General features: G+C 40.5%; 1 protein-coding gene across 1 annotated transcript in view; it reads right to left on the reverse strand.

The window, feature by feature from the left end:
* The window catches only part of LOC308282464 (CSC1-like protein 2), a gene marked incomplete at its 3' end in the record, with an annotated part of 134,469 nt that overhangs the window by 83,959 nt on the left and 23,089 nt on the right, over positions 1–27,421 (reverse strand). The window contains exons 2-3 of the mRNA XM_080722810.1: positions 1,672–1,897; positions 394–423 (exon numbers count right to left, since the gene is read on the reverse strand). Coding sequence (XP_080578936.1) covers positions 394–423; positions 1,672–1,809 — 168 coding nt within the window. The 5' untranslated portion in view covers positions 1,810–1,897. The remainder of the gene's footprint in view (positions 1–393; positions 424–1,671; positions 1,898–27,421) is intronic.

Genomic DNA, 27,421 nt, shown 5'->3' on the forward strand with positions numbered 1-27,421 from the left:
TATTCCACAGTTTGGGGGCCAGGAGGGCAAACTGTCTCGGACGAGCAGATTTTTGTCCTGGGGCTTTTAGCGAGGGTTCTGTCAGCATCCCTGTGTTGGCTGATCTAAGTTTCTACAGACATATCCATGTATGGGCATAAAAGTAACTGAGTAAATCACGTGACTTGGCTCCAGCACTGCATTTGATAACATCTCCATTTAAAGGAGGCGTAGGCTACTGGTTCCAGGGCATAAATGTGACTGCTGTCACAGCACCCCAGGGTGCCTGGACACCCACTCTGAAAAGCCCTGCCTTACCAGGAAGCACATGAAGTCCAGTGTCAGCAAGGTGGGGACCCCTCTGAAGGGCAGGGGTCCCCACCATATAACATACAGCTTCATGAAAGGTCTTACCAGGAAGCACATGAAGTCCAGTGCCAGCACAGTGGGGGCCCCTCTGAAGGGCAGGGGTCCCCACCATATAACATACAGCTTCATGAAAGGTCTTACCAGGAAGCACATGAAGTCCAGTGCCAGCAGGGTGGGGACCCCTCTGAAGGGCAGGGGTCCCCACCATATAACATACAGCTTAATGAAAGGTCTTACCAGGAAGCACATGAAGTCCAGTGCCAGCAGGGTGGGGACCCCTCTGAAGGGCAGGGGTCCCCACCATATAACATACAGCTTCATGAAAGGTCTTACCAGGAAGCACATGAAGTCCAGTGCCAGCAGGGTGGGGACCCCTCTGAAGGGCAGGGGTCCCCACCATATAACATACAGCTTAATGAAAGGTCTTACCAGGAAGCACATGAAGTCCAGTGCCAGCACGGTGGGGACCCCTCCGAAGGGCAGGGGTCCCCACCATATAACATACAGCTTAATGAAAGGTCTTACCAGGAAGCACATGAAGTCCAGTGCCAGCAAGGTGGGGACCCCTCTGAAGGGCAGGGGTCCCCACCATATAACATACAGCTTAATGAAAGGTCTTACCAGGAAGCACATGAAGTCCAGTGCCAGCAGGGTGGGGACCCCTCTGAAGGGCAGGGGTCCCCACCATATAACATACAGCTTCATGAAAGGTCTTACCAGGAAGCACATGAAGTCCAGTGCCAGCAAGGTGGGGACCCCTCTGAAGGGCAGGGGTCCCCACCATATAACATACAGCTTAATGAAAGGTCTTACCAGGAAGCACATGAAGTCCAGTGCCAGCACGGTGGGGACCCCTCCGAAGGGCAGGGGTCCCCACCATATAACATACAGCTTAATGAAAGGTCTTACCAGGAAGCACATGAAGTCCCGTGCCAGCATGGTGGGGACCCCTCCGAAGGGCAGGGGTCCCCACCATATAACATACAGCTTAATGAAAGGTCTTACCAGGAAGCACATGAAGTCCCGTGCCAGCATGGTGGGGACCCCTCTGAAGGGCAGGGGTCCTCACCATATAACATACAGCTTAATGAAAGGTCTTACCAGGAAGCACATGAAGTCCAGTGCCAGCATGGTGGGGACCCCTCCGAAGGGCAGGGGTCCTCACCATATAACATACAGCTTCATGAAAGGTCTTACCAGGAAGCACATGAAGTCCAGTGCCAGCACGGTGGGGACCCCTCCGAAGGGCAGGGGTCCTCACCATATAACATACAGCTTAATGAAAGGTCTTACCAGGAAGCACATGAAGTCCAGTGCCAGCACGGTGGGGACCCCTCCGAAGGGCAGGCCCTGCAGGACGGTGCTGCGGATGCGTGCGGAGTAGCAGTAGTCTTTAGACTCATTGTTGGTGGAGCAGTTGTCCTGTCCCGCACAGGAGGGCCCGCCCCCAAATATCACCATGATGCCTCCTCACCACCGCCACACCACACTGCCCCCTGCTGGCCAGCTGCTGCTAGCGCCGCCTCATCCTTACCGGCCTGGACACAACCTGAGGACAGACAGACAGACACAGGGTTAGGAGAGGACACAGTGAGGACAGACAGACAGACACAGGGTTAGGAGAGGACACAGTGAGGACAGACAGACAGACAGACAGACAGACAGACAGACAGACAGACAGACAGACAGACAGACAGACAGATGACCAGTGAGTGGCCAGGAGGAGGAGCCTCAGGAGGAGGAGGAGCCTCAGGAGGCCAGGCTTTCTCAACTGCGAAGAGAAAAGCCTGGTTACTTGGGATGTTTGATAGCAGACATCCCAAGTCTCCCGGAAATCAGCGTCTCCTCCCGCACAGAACCTCCCGGAAATCCCGGCCGCTCCCGCAAATGCTTGCCATATCCGGCTGGATCCGGTCGAAAAAACAGATCTCCAACCCGCAATGTGTTCTGATTTGTTGTCGAACTGTCAATCTGGCTCTGATTGTAATTCGCTGTGGGAGATGTGGGCGTCTAGAAGTGACCAACCACTGGTCCCAGACTGGGTTCTCTTCTCAAGAGTTGAGACTCAAGCGCGAGGATATAATCAGCTCGTATTGTAAACAGACAGGTTTTTGACAGGTCTTGCTTAATATGAATAAAATAACATTAAAGCTGTCGTTCTTTTTCGCTGGACATACAACTGGCCAAGCTGCGTCAGCCTGTGTGACGCACGGCAGCCTGTGTCTCACTGTGAGAGTGACAGAACCTTCTCCCAAATACGTAAGAAATACATCATTCTATAAATTAACCAGATTATATTAAGCCTAAAATGGTTCGGCCGCTGTGCAGAACCGTTTTTAACAGTTTTTAACCATTTTTAAAAGTAAAATCCGAGAAAAAAACGATATTTTCTCGCGCGCACGCGCAGGGGACCTCCCGGAAATGCTTATCGCCAACTTGGGATGTCTGCAATATAAGGCTGAGACGGCATAGAACAGTGCGACTTCTGCCATGAGAATTTTACCATAGGATGTTGTTTTTTTCACAGTGTGGTCGGTGTTCCTGCAAACTCATTCCCCACTGAGGAAACAACTGTTCTACTTCTCCTGACCCTTCGGTTGCGCTCATAATAAACAATATCCAAACAAAAACATGGATTCTGACAAAGTTACACCTGTTAAAAGTGAGTTTAGAGCTACAATCTATTTAGGTTTGTTTCACTGGAGGATGTAAACAGACCTGCACTGTGTGACGTAACTTCCCTGAACCACAGCTCTTCCACCACTTCAGTTATGCTGCCCACAGAGGAACAATTCAGAACCGGGCCGGTAAGCGAGCCAGAATGCTCGGCCCCTTCGCCCGAGCATTTTGGTAATATCATTGTGTAAAATAATTGCTATTAGACAGTGATGTAATAATTGAGACAGGCCTGGGTGACTCTGGAATGTGTTGCCCCTCCTAATCTAATATTTTCATGACAAAACTTTACTTGTTGGACATCAAAGAGGAAGACTGTTCTATTGTGCTTGTATTTCCTGTGTGTCTGTCTGATGATAGAGGAAACCTTGACACACACACACACACACACACACACACACACACACACACACACACACACACACACACACACACACACACACACACACACACACACACACACACACACACACACACACACACACACGACATGTCACACTCTCCTGATCTTTCCAGTAAAGTCATAGTTTCTCATCATGTCTGATCTGACGGGTGTGAAACGGGACGTCTCACACCTCACCTCCCACTGACCTGCCACTCACTGACACTTAGTTACTGTAGTTCAGTGATCCTTAGTTTAAACCCTCTGAAACCAGGGTAACTAATAGCATCTACATGCTATTAGTTGGCTATTCAAAAATCTACAGATCTACAAGCTCACTTGTACATCTGGTAAGATGTTTTTAGAACTAACTGATTCAGAAGGCTTTTTTAGAATCAAACTCCTTTTTGTAGGTGAAATTCTCAGATGTCCATCTGTGCTATTAGTTATCTGATTTTGTACTATTTATTAGTCAAAGATTTCAAAGATATAGATCCTTCAGAGTGACAGACAGACAGACAGACAGACAGACAGACAGACAGACAGACAGACAGACAGACAGACAGACTGACTTCAGTGGTTTCATTCCATTTCATTCATCAGTGAAGGATCATAATAATATAATAATATAATAATATAATAATATGATGACCGTGCAGGAATCAGTGTTTCACAAAACCTCTCTGTCTTTTCTTTACTGTTTTGAAAAACATTTTAATTCTTCAAATAGCTGATCTACATCAAGTTTGTTTGCGTAAATCAACGCTGTTCTTCGTTGCTTAATATTTTTACTTTCTTCTGTTTTTAAATATATTCTGAGAGTGAAAGTGTTTTTCTGTTGTATGAATATTGAACTAATGAAAGTATTAAAGTATTAAAGTATTAAAGTATTAACATAACAAGACTAAACAATCTAAAGTACACTGGACACACTGTCTCCTCTGAAAGACCTGCTGGCACAGAGCCAAGCAGACGTTGTTTAAAAGTAAAAGCCTCTTCCTGTAATGAAGAGCTGTGATGTCTGGCTGGCCGGGATGCTGCGCTGCCGTACCACTACTGTACTGTATGTACGCTACTGTATGAGAGATGTACACTATGCTGCTGTATGAGAGATGTACACTATGCTGCTGTATGAGAGATGTACACTATGCTGCTGTATGAGAGATGTACACTATGCTATTGTATGAGAGATGTACACTATGCTGCTGTATGAGAGATGTACACTATGCTGCTGTATGAGAGATGTACACTATGCTGCTGTATGAGAGATGTACACTATGCTACTGTATGAGAGATGTACACTATGCTGCTGTATGAGAGATGTACACTATGCTGCCGTACCGCTACTGTACTGTATGTACGCTACTGTATGAGAGATGTACACTATGCTGATGTATGAGAGATGTACACTATGCTGCTGTATGAGAGATGTACACTATGCTGCTGTATGAGAGATGTACACTATGCTGCTGTATGAGAGATGTACACTATGCTGCTGTATGAGAGATGTACACTATGCTACTGTATGAGAGATGTACACTATGCTGCTGTATGAGAGATGTACACTATGCTGCTGTATGAGAGATGTACACTATGCTGCTGTATGAGAGATGTACACTATGCTGCCGTACCACTACTGTACTGTATGTACGCTACTGTATGAGAGATGTACACTATGCTGCTGTATGAGAGATGTACACTATGCTGCTGTATGAGAGATGTACACTATGCTGCTGTATGAGAGATGTACACTATGCTGCTGTATGAGAGATGTACACTATGCTGCTGTATGAGAGATGTACACTATGCTGCTGTACCATTACTGTACTGTATGTACGCTACTGTATGAGAGATGTACACTATGCTGATGTATGAGAGATGTACACTATGCTGCTGTATGAGAGATGTACACTATGCTGCCGTACCACTACTGTACTGTATGTACGCTACTGTATGAGAGATGTACACTATGCTGCTGTATGAGAGATGTACACTATGCTGCTGTATGAGAGATGTACACTATGCTGCTGTATGAGAGATGTACACTATGCTGCCGTACCACTACTGTACTGTATGTACGCTACTGTAGCCTAGTCTCTGTCAGAGAGATGTACACTACACTATGCTGCTGTACCCCTACTGTATGTAGCCTAGTCCAGGGGCGTCAATTGGGTATGGCAGGGGTATGCAGCTGCCTGCCATACCCTGGGTCCAGGGTATAAAACAAAAGTAACTTTTAAATATAAATCCATGAATGTCTCTTTGTCTATCTGTGCTGGTTATTATGTTGTTAAATTACAGTAAAATAAAGTGCAAAATCTTACAAAATGGTCACTTTAACAAGGTATTATAATTATATTCTCCCCATCTTGACAGAATAGTATATTGCCAGGTTCCTCAGGTCAGCTGCACAGGTTCAATGCATTATTGTTAATTGTGGCACGTTTACTAACATGCCAAGTTTAGCTGCACTTGAACAACCGTTCCAGGCTGCCATATCCAGCCCAAGAAACCATAGAAACGGGGGGGAAAAATAAAATGTACTTCTTAAAATAAATGTATCATGTCTGTTGCTAAGGTATGGCAACATGACTGGTGTCTTGCACGCGCATGCATGTTGCCATACCTTAGCTTTTTCTGAACTGACGCCACTGGCCTAGCTCTGTCAGAGATGTACACTATGCTGCTGTACCGCTATGTAGACGCTACGCTAAGGCAGTGGTTCTCAACCTTTTCAGGCCGCGCCCCCCAAAATAAGGTTCTATATTGTGAAAATAACAGATCTACATGCTCACAACGCCTCGCAACATGACATGTGTCATTTTAGAGGTATTAAAAACTCTAGTCACTTTAGAAATGTTCAGATACCCTCTATACACTTAAACTTTATGTTGGTTTGTTTACTGTTGAGAGAGAAAACAATGTTGCACATTAAGATAATCCTCTGCGTGGAGTTCATGCAAGTTCTCTGTGCGCGTGTGTGCGGGCGCGCACTTGTGTGTGCGCCCATGAATGTGTGTGTGTGTGTGTGTGTGTGTGTGTGTGTGTGTGTGTGTGTGTGTGTGTGTGTGTGTGTGTGTGTGTGTGACACCAGTAGTGACTGTCACTCACTGTGACATTTCAGACGGTGTCATGATGATCATACAAACAGTTGCCATTGATGATTTGTAAACAAACATTACATCAGACCCACGGTACAAACAACTGGAATAAATCTAATCCATTCTACTGGGACTTGAACCCGGCTCTCTAACATTTTAACCGTTGAGCTAAAAGAGCCGGCCTGCTTGCTCAGGGGAGAAACTGAATGTTGACCTTCAGGTGAAAGCAGACACAGGACGGGGTCAAAGGTCATGACCCACCTAGACACAGGGTCTAAATGTCTCAATAGAATAGCATAAAGACCAAATACAACCACCCTGATTGTACCAGTAAGACTCCCTAATCGGGAGATAAGCGACCGATTTTAGGACAAAATGTGTAGGAGCAGTGTCCAAAAATGTGTTTGAAAAAATCTGCCTGATGGTGGCGCTATATGGGAGAGGGAGAGATCCATGTTGATGACATGAGTGTAGACATACTGTGCACCGATTTGCGTGACTTTTGGCCAAAAATTGTAGGAGCAGTGTCCAAAAATGTGTTTTGCAAGAACCGGCCTCATGGTGGCGCTAGAAGAGGGTCATGTGAGAATTGATGGAATGATGGATTGATGATTGATGGAGGTTGTTGTTTGGCAGGCAAGGAGTGTGAGTGCAAGATTTGGCATGGATCGGGGCAACGGTGGCGGAGATATGAGCAGGGCAAAAGTGTGACGTGTGACAGACAGACTGACGGACTCGGTTGCAATAACATACTCTGATTAGGCTGCAAGTCAGTGTGGATCCCAGCCATTTAGCAGATGCTCTTTAATCCAGAAGGATTTACAGTAAGAAAGGAAAGGAAACTAGAAAAGAAAATTTCGATTTTTTTTTTAAGTGTGCCTGCAGCTCGCTAAGTGTGTGCAACCTTGTATGTGTTAACATTAGCATCTTTGTTAGCATTAGCATTTGTTAGCATTAGCATGTGTTAGCATTAGCAATATGGTTTCTTGTTTTTAAGAAATAGGCTCCTCCCACAAGTTCCGCAAGGCGATTACGTTGTCCCGTCGCTCCCGAGATCGTTTGTGTTTCGTTTTGAGAGGGTCGTTCCCCCTGAAAAACGCGTTTTGGCATGAAACGGTTACGTTTTGCGCGTTTGTGGTGCCCCCTCGAAGTGGAAATGTGATTTATGGCTACTTCTTACAAAACGGGCTCCTCCCGCTAACTTTGGAACCCTGTTACGGAAGAACGGTATGGACTATCAAAATATCGTTTAAATATGTTTATCGCATGAGTCCATAGATCGTGTGTATCGATTTTTGTGACATTTGGAGAAAATATGTAGGACTAGAAAAGAAAATTTCCAAGAAATTTTAAGTGTGCCTGCAGCTCGCTAAGTCTGTGCAACCTTGTGTAGCGGTTGGTGTTAGCATTAGTGTTAAATTTTTTAACATTAGCATTTTTTGCATAAGCTTTAACATTATGGTTCTTCATATGACACCACCCACAGCCATTTCGACTAATTAGTGGCGTTTTGGCGCATTTTCGGCCGTTATCACAGGTCGCACTTTAACGACAGTTTTGTTTTGAAAAAATTGTTTTGTGAGAAAAAAAAAAAATTTGAGAAAAAAAAATATTTTGAGAAAAAAAAATATTTTGAGAAAAAAAAATTTGAGAAAAAAAAAATTTTGAGAAAAAAAAATTTTTGAGAAAAAAAAAATTTTTGAGAAAAAAAAATTTTTTGAAAAAAAAAATGTTTTGAGAAAAAAAAATTAAAGAAAAAAAAAATTTGAGAAAAAAAATTTTTTTGAGAAAAAAAAAATTTTTGAGAAAAATTTTTTTTGAGAAAAAGACTTGAGAAAAAAAAATTTGAGAAAAAAAAAATTTGAGAAAAAAAATTTTTTTTATGAAAAAAAAAAAATTATGACACCAGCCGCGAGTCTGTACGACAAACGGTTCATGAGTTATAGAGGCACTTCCTGTTTGGCGAAGGACACTTCCTGTTACAGAGGGGGCGGGGCTTAATCAATTACAGCTCATCCCTATTGGCCGGAAAAAGACCAAAGTTGTGTGTGCATTTTAAAGTTTAAATCACGTTGCTAGGCAAAAGTATGGCAGAGTTATGTGGCGCCAAAGTTTCTGGGTTTTTTTCGGAGTCCCCCATTCTAAGTCAATGGGGTTTTTGGGCGTCGTTTTTTGCGAATTACATCGCAATCGTATCGCGGATCGGAAAGAAAAGTAATAGCACACCATTCCCGGCCGAGCCGCACATTTTGATGTATATATTGCGGGGGTGGCGTAAATTGTGCGGCAGTTATTACGAGCAGAAATTTGCAAGAACATGACTTACTTACTTACTTACTGACTTAAGTATGGCGGATTACAATAAGTGTTTTGCCATTGCATGGCAGGCACACTTAAAAAGGAGCAAAAAGTGTGTTTTGAAGAAAATTCAAAATGGCGGAAAATCTATCCTGACGCAAATGGGCGTGGCCTATATGAGGAGATGCGTCATGACCCAAGGAATCCAGGGAAAAAGGAATTTTAATTTTCCGACCCACGGTTACAGGCCGAAAGGTAAAGTAGACTGTTATAGCGCCACCATGAGGCCAACTGACGAAATTATTTTTTATTTAATCCTTGATATCATTATAAATCTCCTCTCCAAGTTTTGAAACTGTAGCCCCTATGGTTTGCGAGAAAAAAAAAATTGAATGTGAGTTTTTGCGATTCCCATTATAAGTCAATGGGTAAAATTAATTCACTAATAAATTAATATCAATTAAACGATACAACTTTTCTCTTAGAAAAGTAATAGCACACCATTCCCAGCCGAGCCGCACGTTTTGATGTATATATTGCGGCGGTGGCGTAAATTGTGCGGCAGTTATTAGCGCACCAAATTTGTGGGATCATTATTAATTAATTAAGTATGGCGGATTACAATAAGTGTTTTGCCATTGCATGGCAGGCACACTTAATAAAGGTAAAATATGAAATGCATAGAAACAGTCATCTAGAATCAGAAGTAAACCAAGAGCCAATCATCAGTCTAACAGTAGAATATCCAAAATACAAGTCAGTGGCATTGGGAGTGTAAATCCCTCGCCTCCTTCAGACGGCTGCTACTCCAGCCTTGTAAACAGACTAAGCCCTCTAATAAACTTCTAATAAATTCTTCAATCAATCAATAAGAGAAGTTATTCCCCAGGGCAGAATGTTGCATGAGGCTGATCAGGACCGCTCAGTACAGAGGAACAATACAACTATAGCAAATACATCAAATCAATAAAACTAATCAATACAACTATAGCAAATACATCAAATCAATAAAACTAATCAATACAACTAATCTATAAAACTATAGCAAATACATCAAATCAATAAAACTAATCTATAAACCTATAGCAAATACATCAAATCAATAAAACTAATCAATAAAACTATAGCAAATACATCAAATCAACACATCCTTTCTCCAGAGTTTACAGTAACCTTTTGGGCTATATTTTCATCCATGCCTTACAGTACCTCTTATGCCTAAACTGCTTTGCCTTTTTTTACTATTTTGAAAAACATTTTCAAATAGCCGATCTACATTGACACGTTGTGAGCTTGTAGATCTACATCCACACGTTGTGAGCTTGTAGATCTACATCCACACGTTGTGAGCTTGTAGATCTACATCCACACGTTGTGAGCTTGTAGATCTACATCCACACGTTGTGAGCTTGTAGATTACATCCACACGTTGTGAGCTTGTAGATCTACATCCACACGTTGTGAGCTTGTAGATCTGCATCCACACGTTGTGAGCTTGTAGATCCACACGTTGTGAGCTTGTAGATCTGCATCCACACGTGTTGAGCTTGTAGATCTACATCCACACGTTGTGAGCTTGTAGATCTAACGGCATTAACGAAAAAGTCGACTCAGTTGACTTCATTACACAAGTCGACTCCCACCAGAGAAAGTCAAAAGTCGAAAATACTTTCTATTGTGAAAATAGCAGATCTACATGCTCACAACGCCTCGCAACGCAAGGCGTTGTGAGCATGAAGATCGGCTATTTCTGCCTCTATATATTTGACAATTTGGACAATGTTTAATTTGTCATTTCAGAGGTATTAAAACATCCTCAAATTGACACTTTAGAAATGTGCATATACCCTCTATACACTTAAACTTTATGTTGGTTTGTTTACAGTTGAGTGAGAAAACGATGTTTCACATTAAGTTAATCATCTGGGGACCCCCCAAAATAATTTTGGGGTCGTGTGATGCGATGACGTCATCAAACGATAAAGTCCTCTTCAACTCAACTTTTTACTGAGTCGAGTCGACTTGCAAAAATCACAAGTCGTTAATGCCCTAGTGAATAGTAACAGTTTTGACAAAATATAATGACAATTTTGTCAACAAACTAGAAAAATATTGTTCCTTCGAAACAATTGTGGGCTCGCTTCAAGCCAGAAAACAATGGCTATAAAAGTACAAAATGTCAAGATCGCAGGCAGTGCTCTCTTTGACGTTACTGACATCAAAGATTGGTCCATTTTGTTCCAAAAATGTGTTATGCAAAAGTTGACCCGCTGGTGGCACTATGACAGGCCAATGTGAGAAGGTTGGTATCTGTTCCTTGACATATTGGGAATGAGCTTGTAAGATTTCACGCACATCCCAGGCTGTGTTCATGATTTGAGGTGTTTTTGGCTTTGGCCACTTTATTGCTGCTTGCAGCTATATTTATTATTATTATTATTTTTTTTTTTGTGTGTACTTCATAGGCATGTTAGATAAAGGTCCTTAGATTGCGTGTAGAATGTTTCATGCAAATTGCAAAAGAAATCCTAGAATAAAAACGGGTTTAAGCGTTTTACAAAACGCTCAAAATTATATAGCGCCCCCCTTTGGCCATTTGGGGTAAGATTGGTTTCAGTGATATTTGAACTAACCCTCTACACTATTTTGTCATGAAAATGTGACTTTGCATGTATGTTTTAGAGGAAGAAGAAGAATTTGCATAAAAATGCAATATTGATTGAATTATTAAAAAAGCATGTTTCAATTTTAAAGAAATCCGATCTGACAGATCTTTAGATATCGGTCCAAAGTTCACGTAAAAAAAGTTTTGTGCACGTGACGCGACAATTCCAGAATAAAAGTGGGTTTACGCGTTTTACAAACTGCTCAAAATGGGGGAAAATCTAAGGGCGGAGCTTACTTAACAACGACACAGATGTCTTCTGCTTGAGTCAAAGCACGCGTGTAAGCAAGTTACATGTCTTCAAACGAAACGAGGCATGACTTATGCCCGTTTGAAGTTTGAATTTTCAAATGCTTCGTATAGCGCCCCCCTTTGGCCGATTGGAATAAAATTGGTTTCAGTGATACTTTGACTAACCCTCTACATCTTTGCCAAATGCCATGAACGTGTAACTTTGCATGTATGATTTAGAGGCCGAAGAATAATTTGCATAAAACCTCAATATTGATTGAATTATTAAAAAATTATATTTCACTTTAAAAAAAATCCGACCAGACAGTTTGACCGTATTGGTCCAAAGTTCATGTGAAAAAACTTTCATGCGCGTAACGCGAAAATCCCAGGAGGAGATAGATTTTTACTGTTTTTCATATAATTCCAAATTGTGGGGGATCTAAAGGTCAGAGGTCAAAGGTCAGAGCGTAAAAGTTGTTTGGCATGAGGAGACGCATACGTGTATACAGGTTTCATGGCTGTACCTCAAACAGAGCATGAGCTCTATCTGTTCAAAGTTCGCACTTTCGAAGGCTTCCTACAGCGCCACCATTTGGCCGATTGCTATAGAAAATAATAGCACACTTCGCCACTGTAAACTGAACACATTGATCTTTTTATTTTCATTTTCTCACTAAGTATGTAGGAGTAGAAAGGAACCGAAGTTCCCGTCTACTGACCGCCTGCCTGATAGATAAATAATGACAACTAGACCTTACCCGTTCGAAGATATGTGCTCCAAAATATGTCAAACGCACCCGGTGAAAGTGTGTGAGAGAGAGAGAGAGAGAGAGAGAGAAACATTCCTAACTGTGAGAGAAAGGGGTGTGTGTGTGTGTGGGGCTACAGATCCCATGGCCTGGAGGAAGGGACCGTAACCCTGGCAACAGACAGCAGAGTTCAACAGAAGTGGTTAAGAAAACGCTAAAAAAACTGCTTTAATTTGGGAGAAATGAAATTCGGGCTCCGTCAGTGTTGGTATAATGCTAATGGCCCAATACCATGTGAACTTTGGGATCAGTTGCTGAAGCGAGTGAATAGATAAACGTAGATAAGCGTGAGCGTTAGAGCGTTAGAGCGTGAGCGTTAGAGCGTTAGAGCGTGAGTTTGCTCCTTTATTAGTAGGATATCTAAAGTGTGCTCGCCTTATAGGCGAGCCCACAATAAAAACTAGCGCAGAAGAGATCCAGTAGAACTAAAGAGATCCAGTAGAACTAAGAGATCCAGTAGAACTAAAGAGATCCAGTAGAACTAAAGAGATCCAGTAGAACTAAGAGATCCAGTAGAACTAAAGAGATCCAGTAGAACTAAGAGATCCAGTAGAACTAAAGAGATCCAGTAGAACTAAGAGATCCAGTAGAACTAAAGAGATCCAGTAGAACTAAAGAGATCCAGTAGAACTAAAGAGATCCAGTAGAACTAAGAGATCCAGTAGAACTAAGAGATCCAGTAGAACTAAAGAGATCCAGTAGAACTAAGAGATCCAGTAGAACTAAGAGATCCAGTAGAACTAAAGAGATCCAGTAGAACTAAAGAGATCCAGTAGAACTAAGAGATCCAGTAGAACTAAAGAGATCCAGTAGAACTAAGAGATCCAGTAGAACTAAAGAGATCCAGTAGAACTAAAGAGATCCAGTAGAACTAAAGAGATCCAGTAGAACTAAGAGATCCAGTAGAACTAAGAGATCCAGTAGAACTAAAGAGATCCAGTAGAACTAAGAGATCCAGTAGAACTAAAGAGATCCAGTAGAACTAAGAGATCCAGTAGAACTAAAGAGATCCAGTAGAACTAAGAGATCCAGTAGAACTAAAGAGATCCAGTAGAACTAAGAGATCCAGTAGAACTAAGAGATCCAGTAGAACTAAAGAGATCCAGTAGAACTAAGAGATCCAGTAGAACTAAAGAGATCCAGTAGAACTAAGAGATCCAGTAGAACTAAAGAGATCCAGTAGAACTAAGAGATCCAGTAGAACTAAAGAGATCCAGTAGAACTAAGAGATCCAGTAGAACTAAAGAGATCCAGTAGAACTAAGAGATCCAGTAGAACTAAAGAGATCCAGTAGAACTAAGAGATCCAGTAGAACTAAGAGATCCAGTAGAACTAAAGAGATCCAGTAGAACTAAGAGATCCAGTAGAACTAAGAGATCCAGTAGAACTAAAGTGATCCAGTAGAACTAAGAGATCCAGTAGAACTAAAGAGATCCAGTAGAACTAAAGAGATCCAGTAGAACTAAAGAGATCCAGTAGAACTAAGAGATCCAGTAGAACTAAGAGATCCAGTAGAACTAAAGAGATCCAGTAGAACTAAAGAGATCCAGTAGAACTAAGAGATCCAGTAGAACTAAGAGATCCAGTAGAACTAAAGAGATCCAGTAGAACTAAAGAGATCCAGTAGAACTAAGAGATCCAGTAGAACTAAGAGATCCAGTAGAACTAAGAGATCCAGTAGAACTAAAGAGATCCAGTAGAACTAAAGAGATCCAGTAGAACTAAAGAGATCCAGTAGAACTAAAGAGATCCAGTAGAACTAAGAGATCCAGTAGAACTAAGAGATCCAGTAGAACTAAGAGATCCAGTAGAACTAAGAGATCCAGTAGAACTAAAGAGATCCAGTAGAACTAAAGAGATCCAGTAGAACTAAGAGATCCAGTAGAACTAAAGAGATCCAGTAGAACTAAGAGATCCAGTAGAACTAAAGAGATCCAGTAGAACTAAAGAGATCCAGTAGAACTAAGAGATCCAGTAGAACTAAGAGATCCAGTAGAACTAAAGAGATCCAGTAGAACTAAAGAGATCCAGTAGAACTAAAGAGATCCAGTAGAACTAAAGAGATCCAGTAGAACTAAAGAGATCCAGTAGAACTAAGTGATCCAGTAGAACTAAAGAGATCCAGTAGAACTAAGAGATCCAGTAGAACTAAAGAGATCCAGTAGAACTAAGAGATCCAGTAGAACTAAAGAGATCCAGTAGAACTAAAGAGATCCAGTAGAACTAAAGAGATCCAGTAGAACTAAGAGATCCAGTAGAACTAAGAGATCCAGTAGAACTAAAGAGATCCAGTAGAACTAAAGAGATCCAGTAGAACTAAGAGATCCAGTAGAACTAAAGAGATCCAGTAGAACTAAAGAGATCCAGTAGAACTAAGAGATCCAGTAGAACTAAGAGATCCAGTAGAACTAAAGAGATCCAGTAGAACTAAAGAGATCCAGTAGAACTAAGAGATCCAGTAGAACTAAAGAGATCCAGTAGAACTAAGAGATCCAGTAGAACTAAAGAGATCCAGTAGAACTAAAGAGATCCAGTAGAACTAAAGAGATCCAGTAGAACTAAGAGATCCAGTAGAACTAAAGAGATCCAGTAGAACTAAATAGATCCAGTAGAACTAAGAGATCCAGTAGAACTTAAGAGATCCAGTAGAACTAAAGAGATCCAGTAGAACTAAGAGATCCTGTAGAACTAAGAGATCCAGTAGAACTAAAGAGATCCAGTAGAACTAAGAGATCCAGTAGAACTAAAGAGATCCAGTAGAACTAAGAGATCCAGTAGAACTAAAGAGATCCAGTAGAACTAAGAGATCCAGTAGAACTAAGAGATCCAGTAGAACTAAAGAGATCCAGTAGAACTAAAGAGATCCAGTAGAACTAAGAGATCCAGTAGAACTAAAGAGATCCAGTAGAACTAAAGAGATCCAGTAGAACTAAAGAGATCCAGTAGAACTAAGAGATCCAGTAGAACTAAGAGATCCAGTAGAACTAAGAGATCCAGTAGAACTAAGAGATCCAGTAGAACTAAAGAGATCCAGTAGAACTAAAGAGATCCAGTAGAACTAAGAGATCCAGTAGAACTAAGAGATCCAGTAGAACTAAAGAGATCCAGTAGAACTAAAGAGATCCAGTAGAACTAAGAGATCCAGTAGAACTAAAGAGATCCAGTAGAACTAAGAGATCCAGTAGAACTAAAGAGATCCAGTAGAACTAAGAGATCCAGTAGAACTAAAGAGATCCAGTAGAACTAAGAGATCCAGTAGAACTAAAGAGATCCAGTAGAACTAAGAGATCCAGTAGAACTAAGAGATCCAGTAGAACTAAAGAGATCCAGTAGAACTAAGAGATCCAGTAGAACTAAGAGATCCAGTAGAACTAAAGAGATCCAGTAGAACTAAAGAGATCCAGTAGAACTAAAGAGATCCAGTAGAACTAAGAGATCCAGTAGAACTAAAGAGATCCAGTAGAACTAAGAGATCCTGTAGAACTAAAGAGATCCAGTAGAACTAAAGAGATCCAGTAGAACTGAGAGATCCAGTAGAACTAAAGAGATCCAGTAGAACTAAGAGATCCAGTAGAACTAAAGAGATCCAGTAGAACTAAGAGATCCAGTAGAACTAAGAGATCCAGTAGAACTAAGAGATCCAGTAGAACTAAAGAGATCCAGTAGAACTAAAGAGATCCAGTAGAACTAAGAGATCCAGTAGAACTAAAGAGATCCAGTAGAACTAAAGAGATCCAGTAGAACTAAAGAGATCCAGTAGAACTAAAGAGATCCAGTAGAACTAAGAGATCCAGTAGAACTAAAGAGATCCAGTAGAACTAAGAGATCCAGTAGAACTAAGAGATCCAGTAGAACTAAAGAGATCCAGTAGAACTAAAGAGATCCAGTAGAACTAAAGAGATCCAGTAGAACTAAGTGATCCAGTAGAACTAAAGAGATCCAGTAGAACTAAAGAGATCCAGTAGAACTAAGAGATCCAGTAGAACTAAGAGATCCAGTAGAACTAAGAGATCCAGTAGAACTAAAGAGATCCAGTAGAACTAAGAGATCCAGTAGAACTAAAGAGATCCAGTAGAACTAAGAGATCCAGTAGAACTAAGAGATCCAGTAGAACTAAAGAGATCCAGTAGAACTAAGAGATCCAGTAGAACTAAAGAGATCCAGTAGAACTAAGAGATCCAGTAGAACTAAGAGATCCAGTAGAACTAAAGAGATCCAGTAGAACTAAAGAGATCCAGTAGAACTAAGAGATCCAGTAGAACTAAGAGATCCAGTAGAACTAAGTGATCCAGTAGAACTAAGACCAGGCATGTTCTGCTTGTCTGCGCGTTGGCATGAAGCCAAGAACATTAAACAATCTACTCTTGGTAGGCGGTCTAAACAACAGCCATCACCACATCAACAAAGCTGCCAAAATAAACGTTATTCTAAAGACTAAATCAACTGCAGTTCCTGTCTATTAAATCTTATGATATTCAGTCACATATAAAACAAAAACTTTGAGATGACCAAAATATGACCGGAAACTAAACTGGAATTTTATTCAGAAAACTAAATGACTAAAAGTATAAACTAAATGAAAATGTTCACAAGGTGCCGATGGAAGACAAAGTGACGTAGACTGGTGAGGTTGATGAGTGACAGGGCATCTGGTGTTTGAGTGACAGGGCATGACTCAGGTCAAAGTTGAACTGGTTTCAACTTCACTCAGCGCTGCGATGACGCCATGAGCTGTCAATCACCTGTAATATGTTATTGTTTCCCCACCTCCTGGCCACGCCCCCAAACACCTGACCCTCCTCTGTCACAAAGGATGTTAACCAATCAGGTTCTTATCAATTACTCAGCCCATGGAGAGTTGAATTTACTTTTTATTTAATTTTTGTTTTTTTGTCACATTCCTAATGTCAGCCAATCATTTGATGGCCAGCGGTGGTGGAGACACAAAGAGTCTCCTGATATTATTGGCTTTGGAATTTGGAATTTGACGAAAACAAAGAAATATCCATGAATTCAATCTCCATAGGCTAAGAAATATTTAGTCTCTGTAACTCTGAGAGTGTACAAATGGAACCAAATGGACCCTTACAGCTCTGTAACTCTGAGAGTGTACAAATGGAACCAAATGGACCCTTACAGCTCTGTAACTCTGAGAGTGTACAAATGGAACCAAATGGACCCTTACAGCTCTGTAACTCTGAGAGTGTACACATGGAACCAAATGGACCCTTACAGCTCTGTGACTCTGAGAGTGTACACATGGAACCAAATGGACCCTTACAGCTCTGTAACTCTGAGAGTGTACACATGGAACCAAATGGACCCTTACAGCTCTGTAACTCTGAGAGTGTACACATGGAACCAAATGGACCCTTACAGCTCTGTAACTCTGAGAGTGTACACATGGAACCAAATGGACCCTTACAGCTCTGTAACTCTGAGAGTGTACACATGGAACCAAATGGACCCTTACAGCTCTGTGACTCTGAGAGTGAACAAATGGAACCAAATGTATCAGTACGGATCCCTGAAATGGACTGGTAAGGGTCCATCGTACGACAGCAAATGTGTCCCAATTTGGCTGGGAGCCAGTCATTGGATTTTTATTCATTTTCATTTTTTCATTTCATTTGAAAGCTGGGGATCATAGCTACAAAATGATATATTGGTTGTGGAGATTGACCCAACAGTTTTGAAGATATGGCTTATAGAATGATGCCATGCTGAAATACTACTTTTGAGATATTCAAGTTCTAAATAAATTTCTAACCTGCAAATGACCTGACGATCTCTCACATTAATTAAAAAAAGTCTTATTTACATGCAGAGTTAAGCTCTGGCGTTTAAGTGAAATGTAGCCTGAAATTTATGAAATGCTTTAGTGGCTTTATCACATTTTAGTGAGAGAAAAAAAAAAGGTATTTTCAGTCCCTGTCTAAAGCTGTACTTTCCGAGATGACTGGCTCTCAGTGAGATTGGGACACAAATTTTGATTTAGTTTTAGTCATAGTCTTTTGAATAAAATGTCATTTGGTTTTAGTCATAATTTAGTCACCTGAAAAGTTTTCGTTTTAGTCTAGTTTTAGTTGACTAAAATGTATTTTGGCAGGCCTTGATGGCATCGCAATGACTTGGTTGCGTGCTGAAAATAGCCGATCTACAAGCGCACAACGTGTCGCGCTGTGACGCGTTGTGAGCTTGTAGATCTGCTATTTTCAGCACGCAACACCTGAGACCAACCAAACATAAAATGACTCTCTTCTCCACCAGTCCCTCCCTAACGATTTAGTCTAGTTTTTATTTTGTTGACGAAATTGTCAATATATTTAGTCTTAGTTTTAGTCATCACAGCTTAGTTATTATTTCGTTTTTATTTAGTTTTCGTCAGTGAAAAAAATGCAGTCGACAACCATTTCTTTTTCATAGTTTTAGTCGACAAAATCAACACTGCTAAGCTCAACATTGTGGCTGTGGAGGCATGTTGTTAACCTCTTGAACCCCATTGCCCCCGCCGGCGGGGGCAAAAGGTGTTGACCTCTGAACAGCTGTCAATAAATGTCAATAAATCAATATAGACCAAATAAAACTACAATGTCATTGTTGATTATTGTTACAGTGGGCCTACAGCATAGTAAACAGCTGCCATTGTACTTTTCATCCATAAATTACTCCTATTACAGTATTATTACTACTTATTGTTACTCGTTTTTATCATTTTTCACCCTATACTTTAACATTACAAAAATTACAGCACTACTGTCACTAAAACATCTGTAGAGTTTACATAGTTTGGAATATATTCATACAATTTTGCCAATCAATTGATGACACCTTGGTAAACAATTTCTCTATTCACTATATATGTTTTCAATGAGGTCTTGAGGCTCATTCACTATTCAAAAGGCAAAATTTCCATAGGCGGAGGTCTTTATCAATCATCTTTTCCTAGGTAAGTGATCATAGCAGGACAATTTGGTAAGAGAAATGTGAGGTTTTACACTGCATTTGTGAATTTTCAAGGGTTAGCTGACATTTGGTGAGTCAAGAGTAGCCACAATCATTGTAGTTTTGTGTCCACAATTGTTCCATTTTGGGGATGCATTTTAGGCGGATTTTTCCCCTGGACCCCCCTGGGGCTACCCTCTTCTGTCTGGGACCACAGTGAATTATTCATGTTAACGTGAAGGACTTCATGTAAATTACATGACATTTATGCATATTCATCACGTCCACGTACAGTAGACTCAGTTGTCAGGAGGACGAGGATAATATAACTGTACAATTCACTGTTTATGCATTTAGCAGACCATCTTAATCTGTAAACAAGGACAACACCAGGTAACTAGAAGAGAAAATTTCTAAGAAATTTTAAGTGTGCCTGCAGCTCGCTAAGTCTGTGCAACCTTGTGTAGCGGTTGGTGTTAGCATTAGCGTTATTTCATTTGACGCAACCCGCGTGTCTGTATGACAAACGGTTCACGAGATCAAGGGTCACTTCCTGTTTGGTGAGGGGCACTTCCTGTTTGGCGAAATAGGCCCCAATTAAGGTCATGGACGATTAATGAATTAAAGCTGCAAGCAGCGATGACCAGGCCCTCGCAGCTCTACCCACGTCACAAGGCCAGCAGCCAATCAGAAACCAAACAGGAAGTCAGCCATTTCGACTAATTAGTGGCGTTTTGGAGCATTTTTGGCCGTTATCACGGGTCGCACTTTAACGACAGTTTTTTGAGAAAAAATTGTTTTGTGAGAAAAAAAAATTGAGAAAAAAACTTTTTTGAGAAAAAGAAATTTTGAAAAAAAAATTGTGAGAAAAAAAAATGTTGAGAAAAAAAAATGTGAGAAAAAAAAATGTTGAGAAAAAAATAATTTTGAGAAAACAATTTTGAGAAAAAATTTTTTTGAGAAAAAAAAAATTTGAGAAAAAATGTTTTTGAGAAAAAAAATTTGAGAAAAAAAAATTTTTGAGAAAAAAAATTTGAGAAAAAAATTTGAGAAAAAAAACATTTTGAGAAAAAAAAATTGAGAAAAAAAAAATTTTTGAGAAAAAAAAATTTTGAGAAAAAAAATTTGAGAAAAAAAAATTTGAGAAAAAAAAATTTTGAGAAAAAAAAATTTTTGAGAAAAAAAAATTTGAGAAAAAAAAAATTGAGAAAAAAAAAATTTGAGAAAAAAAAAATTGAGAAAAAAAAAATTGAGAAAAAAAGAAAAGGTATGACACCAGCCGCAAGTCTGTACGACAAACGGTTCATGAGTTATAGAGGCACTTCCTGTTTGGTGAAGGGCACTTCCTGTTAAAGAGGGGGCGAGGCTTAATCAATTCCAGCTCATCCCTATTGGTCGGAAAAAGACCAAAGTTGTGTGAGCATTTTACATTTTAAATGACGTTGCTAGGCAAAAATATGGCAGAGTTATGTGGCGCCAAAGTTTCTGGGTTTTTTTCGGAGTCCCCCATTCAAAGTCAATGGAGTTTTTGGGCGTTGTTTTTTGCGAATTACATCGCAATCGTAAAGCGGATCGGAAAGAAAAGTAATAGCACACCATTCCCGGCCGAGCCGCACATTTTGATGTATATATTGCGGGGGTGGCGTAAATCGTGCGGCAGTTATTACGTGCCGAAGTTTCCCCCATTCTAAGTCAATGGGGTTTTTGGGCGTCGTTTTTTGCGAATTACGTCGCAATGGTAACGCGGATCGGAAAGAAAAGTAATAGCAACCTATTCCCGGCCGAGCCGCACGTTTTGATGTATATATTGCGTGGGTGGCGTAAATTGTGCGGCAGTTATTACGTGCAGAAATTTGTGGCGAAACTATGGACTTAATTAATTAATTAAGTATGGCGGATTACAATAAGTGTTTTGCCATTGCGTTGCATGGCAGGCACACTTAAATATCCAACATAATCTATACAACACACTATAATATAGCAGGGTTTCACCTTGTAAATAAATGACTCTTTCATCCACTGAACCCCTGAATCATGAAGTTATAGTTTTTACAATCTTACATCTTGTTACGCTCTGTAAACATGAGACAGGGTATGTCAGCTGTGTCAAAGAGAAATATCCGCCTCCATCAGAACTGACTGAAAATAACTTTATGATTGACGTTTAACCACTTGAACCCTGGCATCTCTATTCTGGGGGGAGGTTCACTAGCAGATCTACAAGCTCACAACAACACATCACGTTGTGAGTTGTGATGGGTTATTTTTGGTAAGGAGAGTTGTTGTCGTAGATGGAAAAATAACTTGTCAAGTACAGTGCAAATCAGGTGTGTTTTACTAAGCATAGTGAAGAGATATTGATGAAGTGATATTGATGAAGTGATATTGATGAAGTGATATTGATGAAGTGATATTGATGAATTCATATTGATCAAGTGATATTGATGAAGTGATATTGATGAATTCATATTGATCAAGTGATATTGATGAAGTGATATTGATGAATTCATATTGATGAATTCATATTGATGAATTCCAAATATTATCAAATTATTCTGTGTCATCCCTGGACTGGCATCACAACACCCTGCATAACTTCTACTGTAACAAACACTATGCATAACTTCTACTGTAACAAACACTATGCATAACTTCTACTGTAACAAACACTATGCATAACTTCTACTGTAACAAACACTATGCATAACTTCTACTGTAACAAACACTATGCATAACTTCTACTGTAACAAACACTATGCATAACTTCTACTGTAACAAACACTATGCATAACTTCTACTGTAACAAACACTATGCATAACGTCTACTGTAACAAACACTATGCATAACTTCTACTGTAACAAACACCCTGCATAACTTCTACTGTAACAAACACTATGCATAACTTCTACTGTAACAAACACTATGCATAACTTCTACTGTAACAAACACTATGCATAACTTCTACTGTAACAAACACTATGCATAACTTCTACTGTAACAAACACTATGCATAACTTCTACTGTAACAAACACTATGCATAACTTCTACTGTAACAAACACTATGCATAACTTCTACTGTAACAAACACTATGCATAACTTCTACTGTAACAAACACTATGCATAACTTCTACTGTAACAAACACTATGCATAACTTCTACTGTAACAAACACTATGCATAACTTCTACTGTAACAAACACTATGCATAACTTCTACTGTAACAAACACTATGCATAACTTCTACTGTAACAAACACTATGCATAACTTCTACTGTAACAAACACTATGCATAACTTCTACTGTAACAAACACTATGCATAACTTCTACTGTAACAAACACTATACATAACTTCTACTGTAACAAACACTATGCATAACTTCTACTGTAACAAACACTATGCATAACTTCTACTGTAACAAACACTATGCATAACTTCTACTGTAACAAACACTATGCATAACTTCTACTGTAACAAACACTATGCATAACTTCTACTGTAACAAACACTATGCATAACTTCTACTGTAACAAACACTATGCATAACTTCTACTGTAACAAACACTATGCATAACTTCTACTGTAACAAACACTATGCATAACTTCTACTGTAAACTGCTGTTTCTGTCGACACCGTCAGATAGCACAACCCTCCATGACCATCTGTCTGTCCGAGATACACAACTGTGTGAGGTGCTGTGTGTGTGTGTGTGTGTGTGTGTGTGTGTGTGTGTGTGTGTGTGTGTGTGTGTGTGTGTGTGTGTCAGAGAGGTCATATCAGTGTCAAACACACAGCGAACAGAACTTCCATAGCACTGAGGACTTATCAGGTCAGGTCAGACCACACACACACACACACACACACACACACACACACACACACACACACACACACACACACACACACACACACACACACACACACACACACACACACACACACACACACACACACACACACACACACACACACACACACACACACACACACACACACACACACACACACACACACACACACACACACAGCTCAACGACATGACACTTTCTAAAGCTAGTGTACATGAGATATTTTGGGATATCAAATAAAACTAGTAAGACGCCCTAAGGGCGAGATGTGAGTTTAGTCTGCATGATGCATTGATGTGTTCCTTTCATCCTGTTTATCCTGTGAGAGCAGCATATCTGCTGGTTGATGAAACTGACATCTGAGCTGAACAGTGGGTTTTCAACTAACACTCCATAAGTTATCACAACATAGAGCTATTTAACAGTTCAGAAACATATCTCAGATATGGGTCTTCAACAGGGGGCCCAGGAGGGGGGGAGGGGGGGGGGGGGGTTGGATGGCCTATCTCAAAGAGGTTTGGTGTAAGGTGGAAAAAAGAGCAGACAAAGTACGAGTTTTTAAGTATTGAGGGTTTAAGTGGTCAACTACAGTGCTCTCAAGTCTGCCAAGCTATCTATGAAATCTGTGGAAAAGTTTAATCAGCAACAGAATGTTATACAATAGCCTATTGGGAGGGGGGGGGGGGGGGTCCCTGCTTCATCTCTCTGTCAGCTAAGGGGTCCCTGCTTCATCTCTCTCTCAGCTAAGGGGTCCCTGATTCATCTCTCTCTCTCAGCTAAGGGGTCCCTGCTTCATCTCTCTCTCAGCTAAGGGGTCCCTGATGCATCTCTCTCTCTCAGCTAAGGGGTCCCTGCTTCATCTCTCTCTCTCAGCTAAGGGGTCCCTGCTTCATCTCTCTCTCAGCTAAGAGGTCCTTGACCTGAAAAACTTCGAAGACCCCAGGGCCCTGACTTCGAAGACTTTAACAAACAAGAAAACATACTTTTACAGGCCGTTGTGTTCAAGAAGTCACAGTGAATTACAGTCACATTCTATGTCATACTGTAGCAATGACATACTGTAAGTACAGTAAATAAAGTTCTCATGCTAATTAAGCGTTTTGGTCCCTAAAGTATCTACATGCACTCAATCAATTTCAACTATTAAATGTAATAATTTTGCACATCAAGTACCCTTAAATTCATAAATATTATGAATTTAGCAGACACTAAAAGAGGTGAGTCTTCAGACCACAGTGGAAGCTAGGGAGTTCAGTTAGTTAAACTAGTTTCTAGTTTCAATGAATCTATCATGGCTAAAATGTGGAGTTTGAAGTTTGAGAGTGAAATCAGACTAAGTTTTCCAGAGACGCTTACACATGGCAGAGCCAGGCTTACTCATCTGCCAAGAGAAAAGCCTGCTTAAGACCATAGGCTGAGGCATAGAACGGTACTACTTCCACCGGGAGAATTTCACCGGATGTTATTGTTTTTTCACAGTGTGGCGTATTCTCCGCTGGTGAAAACAACTGTTCTACTTCTCCCGACCCTTCGGTTGTGCTCGTAATAAACAATCTCCTAACAAAAACATGGATTCTGACAAAGTTAAACCTGTTAACTTAAGAGCGTGTTAAGACTACAATCTATTTAGGTTTGTTTCACTGGAGCAGGTAAACAGACTGCAACGCATGATGTAAATTAAACAGGTAAACAGACGTTAGCATGTTGTTTAGACAACGCATGATGTAAATTCCTTTAACCGCAGCTCTTCTGCCACTTCCAGTGTCTACAGGTTCATGCCCTTCACATGGCACATGGTGGCCAGGGTGCACATGGCTTTAAAACCCTAGTAAACAAACCTCAAGGACAACACGGTCACCAAGGGTGCAAAGACAAACAATGAGGCGCTACAAAGTCACACTGGATGCCAAGTACACATCCCGTCTAAACAACTAAACATCATCACGTCTACGGTTGTCTAAACAACATGCTAACAGCCTCAGCAGGTTGTCTAAACAACATGCTAACAGCCTCAGCAGGTTGTCTAAACAACATGCTAACAGCCTCAGCAGGTTGTCTAAACAACATGCTAACACCCTCAGCCGGCAGAGCAGAACAAGCAGCTGGAGAAAACAAACAACATGTCCGCGTCAGAAATCACTTCCTACACACACAGCACCACCACTGTTCATTATGACAGATAGATAGATACTGATAGATAGATACTGTTCATTATGACAGATAGATAGATACTGATAGATAGATACTGTTCATTATGACAGATAGATAGATACTGATAGATAGATACTGTTCATTATGACAGATAGATAGATACTGTTCATTATGACAGATAGATAGATACTGTTCATTATGACAGATAGATAGATACTGATAGATAGATACTGTTCATTATGACAGATAGATAGATACTGTTCATTATGACAGATAGATAGATACTGTTCATTATGACAGCAACGTTGTAATTAGTTTAGTCATCATCTAGTATTATTCACCCAACACATGATTAGCTGTCTAAATCTACCGCTGATTTTGTCGACATGGAAGTATTTTGGCGGTGCCTTGATGGCGTCATAATGGCTGATTCTACACTTGGTTTCATCCTGAAAATAGCAGATCTACAAGCTCACAAACCAAACATAAAATGACTTGTCTTTTAGTTCTACTGGATCTCTTCTCCACCAGACCCTCCCTGACATTTTAGTCTAGTTTTGATTTGTTGACGAAATATGACATTCTGATCCGATACCAGTGTGTAATTAAAGTAATCATAATGTGACTTATAATTAGTTGCCTGGTTATTATCAGGTGTGTGGTGACCAATCCATCTCAATAGATCAATAATGATTATTATCAGGTGTGTAGGTGACTGATAAATCACAACAGATCAATAATGATGATTATCAGTTGTGTGGTTAATCAATAAATCCCGTCAGGCGAGCAAACTCGTCAGCAGTCTCTGATCAATGTCATCTCATCGCTGCTCTGCTGAAAAACAACTGGTTGTGTAAAAGTTCCAGCATTTCAGGTCAACACTAGTCTGGCGTAGCCAGACAACTATTTCACCATCTCTGAATGCTATATAGAGTCTGGAACGGCAGCTCCTGAATGGCGAGTATCGGAAGTAGCCACTGCTGCATGGAACTGTAGTCCCATTGGAAACATAACAGAAACACAATAGCTCAGACAAAGTCATTCGAGCAGCATATTCTTGTAATGGGTGTATAATTTAAGAAAACATTTTAAAACATCATTGAAGTAACACCAACAACACCAGAGAAAGACGAAATAACATCCCAAATAATGTTGAAAGGAGACAAACGCTTCCAGTAGGACATGTTATTGCTACTGCACCAAGGGAGCGGTTGCGTCACATCCGCTTTATCTCACACTCATCGTTTCTATTTCCGTGCCCCAGACTGTATGCCAGGAGCATTACCCAAATTAGTCAGAGCGTTTCAGGCAAAAATCGTGCACTTTATGAAAGAAGCATGACATTTGGCACACAGTTAGAACATGCCATATGGAACATTTTTGGCTATAGGGACATCGCAGATTTGTCTTGGGAAACTTGTGGGAGCCAATCAAAGTTGGGCTCTCATAGACTTTACTATAGAGTAAAATAATACAACAAATAAATATGCTTTAAGTAGCATGTGAGGGGTCAAACTAGGTGTTTTTCGGGATTCTGAATCCAATGGAAGCATTTGTTTTGCACGAAAAACATTCCTTTCCAAGAAACGTCCACCACAATACTGTGAAACGTGATGACTCATCACTAAATCATAGTTTTATTGCCAAAGTATGGGTCAGTTTTTAGCTCAAGGAATGTTTTTCCTGCAAAGCAAATGTTTGCATTGGATTCAGAATCCCGAAAAACACCTAGTTTGACCGCTCATATGCTACTTAAAGCATATTTATTTGTTGTATTATTTTACTCTATAGTAAAGTCTATGAGAGCCCAACTTTGATTGGCTCCCACAAGTTTCCCATGACAAATCTGCGATGCCCCTATAGCCAAAAATGTTCCATATGGCATGTTCTAACTGTGTGCCAAATTACATGCTTCTTTCATAAAGTGCACGATTCCATCAAAATACTGCCCGAAACGCCTGG

This window comes from Nannobrachium achirus (assembly GCF_963921795.1).
Source record: "Nannobrachium achirus genome assembly, chromosome: 3".
Taxonomy (NCBI): domain Eukaryota; kingdom Metazoa; phylum Chordata; class Actinopteri; order Myctophiformes; family Myctophidae; genus Nannobrachium; species Nannobrachium achirus.